The 12,501-nt window shown below is 41.7% G+C and overlaps 1 protein-coding gene across 1 annotated transcript in view; it reads left to right on the plus strand.

Annotated features, from left to right (window-relative positions):
* PTEN (phosphatase and tensin homolog) overlaps positions 1 to 12,501 on the plus strand; it is a 259,068-nt gene that overhangs the window by 124,119 nt on the left and 122,448 nt on the right. Inside the window, exon 4 of the mRNA XM_033941236.1 lies at positions 6,580 to 6,623. Within this exon, the coding sequence (XP_033797127.1) occupies positions 6,580 to 6,623 (44 nt within the window). The remainder of the gene's footprint in view (positions 1 to 6,579; positions 6,624 to 12,501) is intronic.

Here is a 12,501-nt window from a genome sequence, read left to right on the forward strand (position 1 = left end):
TGAGGAGCCGTCCGGTCCAACTTGGAAAGTAAGACTAAGGGGGTTCCGGGGTGGGAGGGTTCGTTGGGGGGGGGGTCCAGCAGGAGGGGTTGGGTACCCTCCTGCCGGCGATCTTAGGGGAGGCCATTGGGAGGACCGGCAGGAGGGGTTGGGTACCCTTCTGCTGCGATTGTCGGGAGGGCCGTTGGGGGGGGTCTACAGGAGGGGTTGGGTGCCCTCCTGCCGTGATCGCTGGGGGGAGGGGAGACTTGCAGCCGTAGCCGCGGTCACTATGCTAATCACGATTAGCATAGTGACCGCGATTAGGTACACGATTTGGTACACGATTTGCCGCGATTAGGTACAGCGGCCGCGTCTACTTACCATGTAGGCTAACATTGTAAGCATTAAAAGTACATGTCGTGTTTGTTTTTGTATAGTTATTAACTAATATTTAACTAAGTTTTAAAGTTTTAAAGAATGTTTCCTTTATACGTAAATAAAGAAAAGTATTTAAAATCGTACCCGTTTGAGGCTTTTATATATGCAGCGGTGACGGTGACGGGGCGGTGAATGGGGTTGCAGTGGCGGTGACGGGGCGGTGAATGGGGTGGCAGTGGCGGTGACGGGGCGGTGAAGGGAATGGCGGTGACGGGGCGGTGCAGAGGATGGTGAGACGGGGACGGGGCGGTGACGGGGACCAATTTTTTCACCGTGTCATTCACTAACCAGGTGTTCAAGGATGAAAGTCTTTCTTACCGTTGGAAAAATCTTTGTGGGGTTCCACAAGGTTCACCTCTATCCCCCACTCTGTTTAATATCTACCTTGCTTCACTGGGAAACCTCTTGCATGATTTAAATCTTAGGTTTTATATTTATGCGGATGACATCACTATAGTCATCCCGTTAACTTGTTTCACAGTTGAGATTACCAATTTTTGACCATTCTGAATCAGATTGAACTTTGGATGATTGCTTTTAAATTGAAACTAAATCCAGAAAAAACTAAATTTTTTCTTGCAACTCCTAATGATAAAATCAAAGATACATTGATACATTTGAACGGTCTCGACTATACTATAGAACAGTCTATAAAAATATTAGGAGTGACTATAAATAGACACCTTACTTTGGAACAGCATACTAATCTATTAATGAAGAAATGTTTTTCGGTGCTTTGGAAACTTCGCACCATTAAGAAATATTTTGATGAAGCTTCATTCCGTTTGTTAGTGCAGTCATCTGTTTTTTTGTTTTTTTTTCTTCCTTTATTTATCATTTTAAAAATTTTAACAAAATCAAAACATTTTGTACTGAAAGATTGTCAGATCGAACACAAATAATAAGTAAATCATTAACATAATAAGAACAAAATTCAAATCGGACAATCTCAAGTCCTCAATAATTATGTGATCCAAGATATATATAAAAGAGTGAACTTTTAAGGAAATCAATTGTAAATTCTATATAATAAAGAACAGTATCATGTGTCTGACTTGAGGAATTATTCTATACCAAGTCCAACAATTACTTAGTTGTTATTGTGGTAGTTGTTGTTATACCCTCTTTTTCCAGACGTTTCAGTGTCAGAAAAGCTGTAAGTTGAGATGGCTCAAAAAACACATACTTATTATCTCGATATCTTACTATACATTTACATGGGAAACGTAAAAAGAAAATGCCACCCAGCTGTGTAACTCCTGCTTTCAACAAAAGAAACTGACGTCTACGATTCTGAGTTTCTCTACTAACGTCTGGAAACATTTGAATTTTCAAACCCAGAAACTCCTTACTCTTGTTCCTAAAGAACATTTTCAAAATCCAATCTTTATCCGGCAGCAATGCCACAGATAGTATAAGAGTTGCTGGTTTAACCAAATCTTTATCTGATGTTTCCAAAATTGCTGTCAAATTTTGTTGAAGGTCTTGTATTTCCTGTCTCTTATCCTCCGAATGTTGACCCCTTGCGTTCATAGGCAAATAATATACTCGAGTGAGAGGAGGCAATGATTCCTCAGGAATATTAAATATCTCCATGAAGTACCTTTTTATCATCTCTCTCGGGTTTACTGATAAGATTTTGGGAAAATTCAACAGTCGTAGATTATTAGTCCGATAGTTGTTTTCCATAATTTCCAATTTTTTTCTAATACTTTGATTATCATTTATTATTGTAGATTGAACTTGTTTAATCATACAGCAGTCATCTGTTTTAAGTATTCTTGACTACTGTAATATCTATCTGGGTGCCTACAAGAAAATCTTTAAAAAATTGAGAATGGTTCAAAACACTGCAGTTTGACTGATTTTTGGTTTAAAAAAAAAAAAAAAAAAAAAAGGGAGCATATTTCTCCATATTATCAGAAACTTCATTGGTTGCCGATTTGAGGCCAGAGTTTTGTTTAAGTTTGCTTGTATTAGTTATAAATCAATCTTTGGCTTGTCACCCGGCTACTTTGTTTCCCATTTTTCTTTGAACCACTCTAAGTTTACATGTAGAGTTTGTTTGTTTACATTCCCCTCTGTTAAATTATGTTATAAAAGGTTTCTTGAGATAACGCTTTCTTTTCAGGCTGCTAAATTGAATGTCTTTGGAAAAATCATGCTAGGAGCTTCCTCCTATCTTGATTTTAGAAAATTATTGAAGACCCAATTATTTGATAAAGTTGTATCCTAATGCATTCTGTTGTCTTTTAAAAATTTTAAGCATTTCTTATGTTTTTACTACTTGATGTATTTCCTTTTTAAATTGTATTTTCGCTGTACAGTTTTTACTTATTGTGAACCGCCTAGAACCATTCTTGGTTAGCGGTATATAAAAAATAAAATTATTATTATTATAGGTCATCTACTAATTCTCAACCTCTGTGCTCTTCACATATACTTAAAAAAAAAACAAAAAAAAAAAACAGGAAAAAAGTACCCCTTCTGGAGCAAAACCGGTGACAGTATTCTCGAGGTCTCATGGAAGCCACAGGCAGTACCTTTGATTTCTGAATAGGCCAACTTACCTGCTATGTAGTGAATTACTTTGTGGTCTGGAATCGGCGTCCAAATTTTTGCACTGTATTTGGTTGTGCCTGCACCACTCAACTCTTAGAGTTAATCTATTCCCCTACTTGAAAGTCTGGTTAACAAAGACATCGTTGCTTCCAGCATTGGCCACTGAACTACTGATGCTTCTATTACTCCCTTATCCAAAGTCTAGCCACACAGTTCTGCCATTTCACCCTTCTACTCATCGCATCGAAGGTCATCTGACTCATCAACATCATTAAACCCTAATCATCAACAATTGGGCCTTGCAGGTCTTAACGAAATCTATTCTTCATCTACGTAAAATCCCTCCATACAGACCTCCAAGAAAGTATTCTTCAGCAAGAACTCTCAGATCTTATGCAGCTGATTTCCATCAACCAGTACCTCTTCACCAGAGGGTTCTACTCCAAATATTTTCTCATACCAAAAAAGACTGGAGGACTGCACCCGTTCTTATCCTCTGAGCCCTTAAGTTCTTAGTCCAAGAAAAGTTTTACATGCTGTCCCTAGGCACTCTTTCTCCTATTACAGAAGAACAAATGGCATTGCGCTCTGGATCTCAAAGAAGACAGACACATATCCTCATTCTTCCAGCCCACAGGAAGTACCTCTGCTTTCAGTACAGGGTGCTACGATCTTTTGGCCTAGCATCAGCACTTCTACTAGCCATCTGCTACATAATTAAGCAAGGGTGTGCAGACCCTTCTCCTCTTGTCAAGAGGTGATAACAATTTTTTTGAAGCTAGCAGAGAAATGGAATACTCTAACAGTCGTTTCATCAGATTTCTTCAGCTCATGATTGGTGTCTGTCTTCATCTCTATTCCATCTACTCTAATTGACTTGGGGATCTCCACAATTAAGTTTCTGTCAATAATCGCAACCTTTAGCAGTTCTGTTCCAGTCTGCACTCTCCTCATCATTTGGATTCCACTGAATTTCTTCCAGTCGGGTCATCCCATTTCCTACATGCGTTCCCTTCAATCCTTTTGATATGTAGTGATCAATCGAGATAGCTCTGAAGAAAGGGATATTACCAGTGGTGTGCCTCAAGGTTCTGTTCTTGGGCATGTTCTTTTTAACATTTTTGTAAAGCAGAAGAGTGGGACTTGGGTGTAATTGTATGTGATGATCTTAAGGTAGCAAAACAGGTTGAAAAGGTAAAGGTGAAAGCTAGAAGGATGCTAGGTTGCATAGAGAGAGGTATGGCCAGTAGGAAAAAGGAGGTATTGATGCCTCTGTATAAGACTGGTGAGACCTCATGTAGAATATTGTGTACAATTCTGGAGGCCACACCTTCAAAAAGATATAAAAAGGATGGAGTTGGTCCAGAGGAAGGCTACTAAAATGGTGCGTGGCCTTCGTGATAAGGCATATGGGGACAGACTTAAAGATCTCAGTCTGTATACTTTGGAGGAAAAACAGGAGAGGGGAGATATGATAAATACCTACATAATATAAATGTGCATGAATTGAGTCTCTTTCATTTGAAAGGAAACTCTGCAATGAGAGGGCATAGGATGAAGTTAAGAGGTGATAGGCTCTGGAGTAATCTGAGGAAATACTTTTTTGCGGAAAGGGTGGTAGATGCGTGGAACAGTCTCCCGGAAGAGGTAGTGGAAACAGAGACTGTGTCTGAATTCAAGAGGGCCTGATCTCTCAGAGAAAGAAATAATGGTTACTGCGGATGGGCAGACTAGATGGGTCATTTGGCCTTTATCTGCCGTCATGTTTCTATATGGAAATCCTTCACATTTCAGCAGAATCCAACCACCATGATTCTCATGGCTCCACAGGAACTGAGGCAGCCCTTGTGACCTTTACTACTTAAAATGTCTTGGCTCAAAGTGAAATTTCCCTTCTGCCTACCAATAACAGTATCAGCATTTTACAGCCTCATTCCTGGCTCTCTGTAAGTGATAACTTCCATCTCTCTGTTCCAGTGTCAACCACTATAACTTCCTGAGCAACTCTCTACACAATGATTCTACCACTGGACACCAAACATATATCCTATATCATCAGTGCTGCATTACTTTTTGTGTATGTCTCATAGTAAAAATATTGGTGCCCTGCAAGTGCCTTTCAGCACCACATCTCAATACTTCAGTGCCTTATAGGTATCTTTGGGTACCAACCTTCTGGCTACACATCTGTTGCTTTCTTGCCTGTTGAAGGGCCTCATGATGTCAAAGCCTCCCATCCAACCTTCTCCGGTTGCTTATAACCCTCAAGTTGACCTCTTCATTTGGTGAAGTCTCCATTTGAAACACTTATGACTTTCTCTCCAGCATCTTACTTAGACAGTAGTCTTCTCTCTTTGTATTTCTGTAGTGTACTGATTCAGAGGATTCCAATCTCTAATACATGGTTCACTTTACCCAACTTTTTCTCAAGATAGTTGTTCTTTTCATTCATCTCAACTTCCTACTAGAGGTAGTCTCCAATTTTCATCTCAACCAGTCTATAGAAATACTGGCCTTCTCCAGACCACATTGTCTCCCTGGGAAAACTGTACATCACTTATTGGACTGTAAACCTTCCTTGGCTTGCTCCCAACATTGAACTATGCCTTTCCAAACTACAATGCGTCTGTTATATCCTTTAATCCCTGCATACTAGGAGCTTTGATAATCAAGAAGCCAATCTTTCCATAGTCAACGGACTGCCTATCATGCGGCCATACTTGGGCTGTGCTGCCACTGGACAGTAGTGCTCCAGCATCTGAAATGATAGCGGTGACAGCCTTACTAGCCGCAGTTTACTCCATTTTTCCTCCATTGGGGACATTTATGAAGCAGACTCTTAAGTCCCTTCTCCATATTTTAACATCCCATATCTGTCTGGAGATCAGTTCCAGACAGGATAGTCTGTTCGGCCAAACAGTTCTTAAAAAAAAATAAAAATTCTCTACTTAGTTGCCAACTTCCCTCCATCCCATTCGTAGTAGCTAGGGAGTTCCATCTGTGAAAATATGCTTCCTGCTTGTCCTGGGATAAAGCACAGTTACTTACCTTTAACAGGTCTTATCCAGGGACAGCAGGCAGATATTCTCACAACCCTCCCACCAACTCTACTTTTTTTTCTTAGGTTGTATGCGTGGTATGGACTGTCTTGAAACTTCTAGGAAGTTAAAGTGACAGTACATTTTTGCACTGTCTGTACCAGGTTTCGTGGAGGATGTCACCCATCTGTGAGAGTATCTGCAAGCTGTCCCTGAAAACATCTGTTACAGGTGAGTAACTGTGCTTTCTGGTACTGTTCTTGAAGAACTTTACATTATTTTCTGTTTTTCTTCATTATAATTAGGAGGGTGATTCCACCTAGCTTTTCATAGTCTTGAAGGCTCCCCATTGCCTTGAGTTGGGGTTGGCAGTATTTCTTGCAATTGTGATTTTATTTGTCTTGGTATTTCTTTGTTTGTTTTCATTGCAAATATATCTTTCTATTTCAAGTTAAGCTTTTAACAAAACTGCTGATACCTTTTTATAAACATTCGTGACATTATTATGAAATTGTCTAATAAAATTAACTGAACTGTCATTCATACTTCTGTGTTACAGATGTGCTGAAAGACATTATGATACCAACAAATTTAACTGCAGAGGTAAGTAACTGGAATGTTTTTATACTTTTGGTGCCATAGCTTATTTTCAGCTTTTGTTTCCCTTTGCGAAATAATATTTCAAAAATTAATAGCACAGTTTAATTGGATATAGATTTTAAAACTCACCTTTTCTAAATTTTATCTTGGCACAAACAAGTACGGGAATTACAGGTCACCCAAGTAACACCAAGAAGTCCAACAGGATAGAGAACCCACAGGTATAAAACAGTACAAAAGGAAACGGGAACAGACAATGAGCACTCCACTGAAGAACACTGATGTAAAACCAACTTGTTTATTTCATAAAAGAACACAAGCAGAAACTGTGGACCCGGCACAGCACTGTGTTTCGGCGTCTGAGGAACGCCTGCATCAGGGGTCACTAAAAATGGAACCAAACCTGTGGTGTATGTGTTCACAGATGACAAGTCTGGGATAAAACAAAGCTCAGTCCAACTAACATGCCAGAGTAACCAAAATCACTGAAAAGCAATGGAAGCATTACAGGTCACCCTCTATATTTGCGGGTTTGGCACTCATGACTTTGATTAGTTGTGCTTTTCATCTCACTGACCCACCCCGCCTCCTGGGCCTCTCCACATACTTACTTTTTAAAGCCTGGTGGACGAGTGGTAAAGCGGGGCAAGAGCAATCTTCCTATGCTTGTGCCCCATGCAGAGCCACACACAAAATAGCTGCAGTGAGTTCCCATGGTCTTGCGACTCATAAGGCAGGTAATGTGTTAGATCCAATATTTTTTTAGAGAAGAAGTTACAGTGTTCTCCCCAGAAATTTTTTCTAGCCGGGTGGCACGAAAAAATAGCCGGGTGTGGCGGGACGGGGAAATATGTTGGTGCAAATTTGATGCTATGCAAATTAACCCTCCCTGCTTACAGTGAAGGAGTAGGAGTGGGGAAGAGGTGTTGGCCCATGACCTGGAATGCTATGAAAGTTACCCCTCCCTGCTCATGGTGAAGGAGTAGGGTAGGAATGTCCAACCTTTTGGCTTCCCTGGGCCACATTGGACAAAGAAAATTTTCTGGGGCCGCACAAACACTAACACTAGCTGATGAGCAAAAAAAAAAGCTGAGCAGGTCCCAAATTTGCAGTCATTAATATAGAACAGTGGTCTCAAACTCGCGGCCCGGGGGCCACATGCGGCCCGCCAGGTACTATTTTGAGGCCCTCGGTATGTTTATCAAAATCACAAAAGTAAAATAAAACAGTTTCTTGATCATATGTCTCTTTAGCTATAAATGACAATATTATTATTAAGACTTAGCCAAAAGGAAAGATTTATAAACTATAAAGAGTTTTACCTCATGCAGAATTATCATTTCTTTACAAATGTATTAACTATTTATTCTGAGGCCCTCTGAGTACCTACAAATCCAAAATGTGGCCCTGGAAAGGGTTTGAGTTTGAGACCACTGATATAGAAGATGTACGTATCTAATAATAAACCTTCATTAAAGGGACACTGTGGAGAAGAACCCAAAAAAGCAGTAATTCTTACCCTGACTGAGTGATCCTCCACGTACACCGCTGACAGTGGGAGCAGCCCCAGGCTTCTGCATCCCCACTCTGATGAGCAGGGATGCGCATTCCTGGTTCTCCCATTCACTTCTATTACAGCTATGGTGAGCCTCTTCAGAGGTGAGCCTCATCAGAGCGGGGATGCTGAATCAGCTGTCAGCAGCGCACGTGGATGATCGTTTAATCAGGGTAAATATTACTGCTTTTTTGGGCCTCCTCCCTGCCCCCCCCCCCCCCGCCCTTGGTTTTCATGTATGCATGAAAGCAGGGGCAGCTTGAGGATATTGCCTTTGGCTGCAAAGCTTGAAGATTTTGAGTTGCTAGACTGGAGGAAGATGTCTTCAGTTGGCAGGGCTTGGGAATCTCCACTAGCTCAAGTATTTATAAATTGCACTCAGGCAGGGAGAAACTTTGGTGCCCCTCCACTAATTTTGGGCTCTTTGGTGCCCCTCCACTAATTTTGGGCTCCAGTCCCTCTTCCAAATCAGCTGTATATGACTACGCCACTGAATACAAAAATAATTGTGATGCACATATCCCAAAGCTAACATATTCCAGTTAATAAATTCATAATAAAACAATTTTTTCTATCTTATTGTCTGGATGTTTTGTTTTTCCATCATCTTGGTCCCAGTTTCTCTTTCTGCTTTTTGTCGATCTTCTACCAATTCTCTTTCCAATGTTTGCTGTCCAGTTTTTCTCCTCTCAATACTGTTCCATTCTTTCCTTATGCCTGTCTCCATTGTATTGATTTTTCCCTTTCAGCCTTCTTAACTTTTTCTCTTTTTTGCCTCTGTCCACTCAAATCTTGCCTTCTTTCTCACCCTTCTTCTTTATAAATGTTCAGCTACCTCTCAATTCTCCATCTTCTCTCAGTCCCTAGCTCTCTCATTTCCCATCTCACTCCTTTCCCATCCTCCTATTTCCTTCTATCTACTCCCCATTACCACATTTCTACCACTGTACTCACTTCTCTCTCACTCATCTTGTCATCTCCCTTTTGACCTCATCCACATGGCTCACCACTTTCAGAATCCCCCTCCCTCTCTCCACTGGTCAGGCTTTAACTCCCTGTCCCTTTCTTTCCATCTCCTGCCTAGCATCTTCTTATCCCAGCTCTCTTCCCTCCTGCCCTCCCATGGGTCCATCTCTCTTCCTCTATCTCCATGGTCCAACATTTTGCTCCCTCTCTTTTCTGTTTTCTTCTTCCCTCCCCCTTTGATGCTGAACAATGAAATGGAGGGGGGAAAAAAGAGAGATGCTGCATCTCTGCCTTCCATCCACAGACCTAACATTTCTCCCTCCTTCCCATCCCAAGATCCAACTTCTCTCCCTTTCTCTTCCCAACTGACCCCATCCCATCTTTCCCCCTGCCTGCCTGCCTGCCTCCCTTCCCCAGGTCCACCATTTCTTCCTTTCTCTTCCCAACATTCTCCCTTCAAATATCTCTTTCCCTCTTCCTCCACACCAATGCTATAAATTCTGTGCAGGGTATCAGGATTATGCAGGTAAGATGAACTAGACCAGTGTTCTTCAACCTTTTTACACCTATGGACCTGCGGAAATAAAATAATTATTTTGTGGACCGGCAAACTACTAAGACTGAAATTTAAAAAAACATTTTCACCCCGTCTCCGTGAGTTCAGTCCCCGCAAACCATCTGATCCCATCCGCACAAGCCTCAGTTATGATTTTATATTGAACATATTTTATTAAAGTACTAGCTGATGCCCCGGCGTTGCACGGGTATTTAATTATAGCAATAACACTGTAAATGGATTTAAATAAAGATACTTTATAGTGGTGAATGAAATAATTTTGTTACAGCTTTATAAAAAGTAAAATATTCAAAGTATAATGTGAAATATTTGATAAAATGAATACAATTCAACTAACACAAAAATTGATTATAAACAACATTTTTAGTTTCACCTCCAGGAGCAAGAACATATACATTCTTGGGTGAACCCACCCTTCCCACGTGTGCAGGTGGGCCGCGAGACCCCCAGAACATATCACCCCAGGTAGTGAGGGATCTGCATACCAAGTTTCGTTCAAATCGGTCCCACAGCTTCTTACATTTTTTCCATTGACTTGAATGGGTGAAATCTGATTTTCTGTTTGTAGCTCCGCCCACGTGTGCAGGTGGGCCGCGAGACCCCCAGAACATATCACCCCAGGTAGTGAGGGATCTGCATACCAAATTTCGTTCAAATCGGTCCCACAGCTTCTTACATTTTTTCCATTGACTTGAATGGGTGAAATCTGATTTTCTGTTTGTAGCTCCGCCCACGTGTGCAGGTGGGTCGCGAGACCCCCAGAACATATCACTCCCGGTAGTGAGGGATCTGCATACCAATTTTCGTTCAAATCGGTCCCACAGCTTTTTACATTTTTTCCATTGACTTGAATGGGTGAAATCTGATTTTCTGTTTGTAGCTCCGCCCATGTGGGCGGCAAGACCCCCAGAACATATCACCCCCGGTAGTGAGGGATCTGCATACCAATTTTCGTTCAAATCGGTCCCACAGCGTTTTACATTTTTTCCATTGATATGAATGGGTGAAATCCGATTTTCTGTTTGTAGCTCCGCCCACGTGTGCAGGAGGGCCGCGAGACCCCCAGAACATATCACCCCAGGTAGTGAGGGATCTGCATACCAAGTTTCGTTCAAATTGGTCAAGACGTTTTTGAATTACTGTGAGAATGGCAGCTTTTTACATTTTTTCCATTGACATGAATGGGTGAAATCTGATTTTCTGTTTGTAGCTCCGCCCACGTGTGCAGGTGGGCCGCGAGACCCCCAGAACATATCACCCCAGGTAGTGAGGGATCTGCATACCAAGTTTCGTCCAAATTGGTCACAGTGAGAATGGCAGCTTTTTACATTTTTTCCATTGACATGAATGGGTGAAATCTGATGTTCTGTTTGTAGCTCCGCCCACGTGTGCAGGTGGGCCGCGAGACCCCCAGAACATATCACCCCAGGTAGTTGGAATTACTGTGAGAATGGCAGTTTTTTACATTTTTTCCATTGACATGAATGGGTGAAATCTGATTTTCTGTTTGTAGCTCCGCCCATGTGTGTAGGTGGGCCGCGAGACCCCCAGAACATATCACCCCAGGTAGTGAGGGATCAGCATACCAAGTTTAGTTCAAATCGGTCCCACAGCTTTTTACATTTTTCCCATTGACTTGAATGGGTGAAATCTGAAGTTATGTTTGTAGCTCCGCCCACGTGTGCAGTTGGGCCGCGAGACCCCCAGAACATATCATCCCGGGTAGTGAGGGATCCGCATACCAAGTTTCGTTCAAATCGGGCAAGCCGGTTTTGCGGAGGCAGTTTTTACATTTTTTCCATTGACATGAATGGGTGAAATCTGATTTTCTGTTTGTAGCTCCGCCCACATGTGCAGGTGGGCCGTGAGACCCCCAGAACATATCACCCCAGGTAGTGAGGGATCGGCATACCAAGTTTCGTTCAAATCGGGCAAGCCGTTTTTGCGTTGGCAGCTCTTTACATTTTTTCCATTGACATGAATGGGTGAAATCCGATTATCTGTTTGTAGCTCCGCCCACGTATGCAGGTGGGCCGCGAGACCCCCAGAACATATCATCCCGGGTAGTGAGGGATCTGCATACCAAGTTTCGTTCAAATCGGTCAAGCCGTTTTTGCGTGATCGCAGCACATACATACATACATCCGATTTTATATATATATATAGATAAAAAGAAACAATATTCTGTACAATTGTTATTTTATAAATACAAATATACAGAGCAAGGACCCCCATAATAGTACTAATTGTAACACCATTTGTTCCATTCATTTTTCATATAAACACAAAATATAATTGTATTAACAGCACATAATGCTTAACCACAAAATTAAAATACACAAAGCACACCGTATGCTTTTTAACATTCATTCCTACCATAAAACAGATAACCCCATGCAAATGCAGGACCAAAAACTAAAAGTACTAATATTTACAAACCCTAAGATGCAAGGCTCTGCAAGCAGTACAACCCCAGAGGAAAAGAAACAAATGCATTTCTTCCTGAACAGACAAATCGATCACTAAATTAAAAAAAAAAATAAAAGCATTTCCCCTACCGTTGTTGTCTCTCTCCCTCCATGTGCCTTGCCTTCTGGCCTGCCCCCCGGTATTATCTTTGGGCCGGTCTACTTTGCAATCAATGCAGCATCTTCGGGCCGGCTCCCTGAGTGCTGCATTGCACAAAGCTGTGGGCAGCAGCTCCTCGCATGCGTCCCGCGCCTCATCTGGAAGCCTTCCCTCTGACATTGCAATGTCAGAGAGAAGGCTTCCGGTTCAAGCTC

The sequence above is a fragment of the Geotrypetes seraphini genome, chromosome 4 (genome assembly GCF_902459505.1).
Source record: "Geotrypetes seraphini chromosome 4, aGeoSer1.1, whole genome shotgun sequence".
NCBI classification, from domain to species: Eukaryota; Metazoa; Chordata; class Amphibia; order Gymnophiona; family Dermophiidae; genus Geotrypetes; species Geotrypetes seraphini.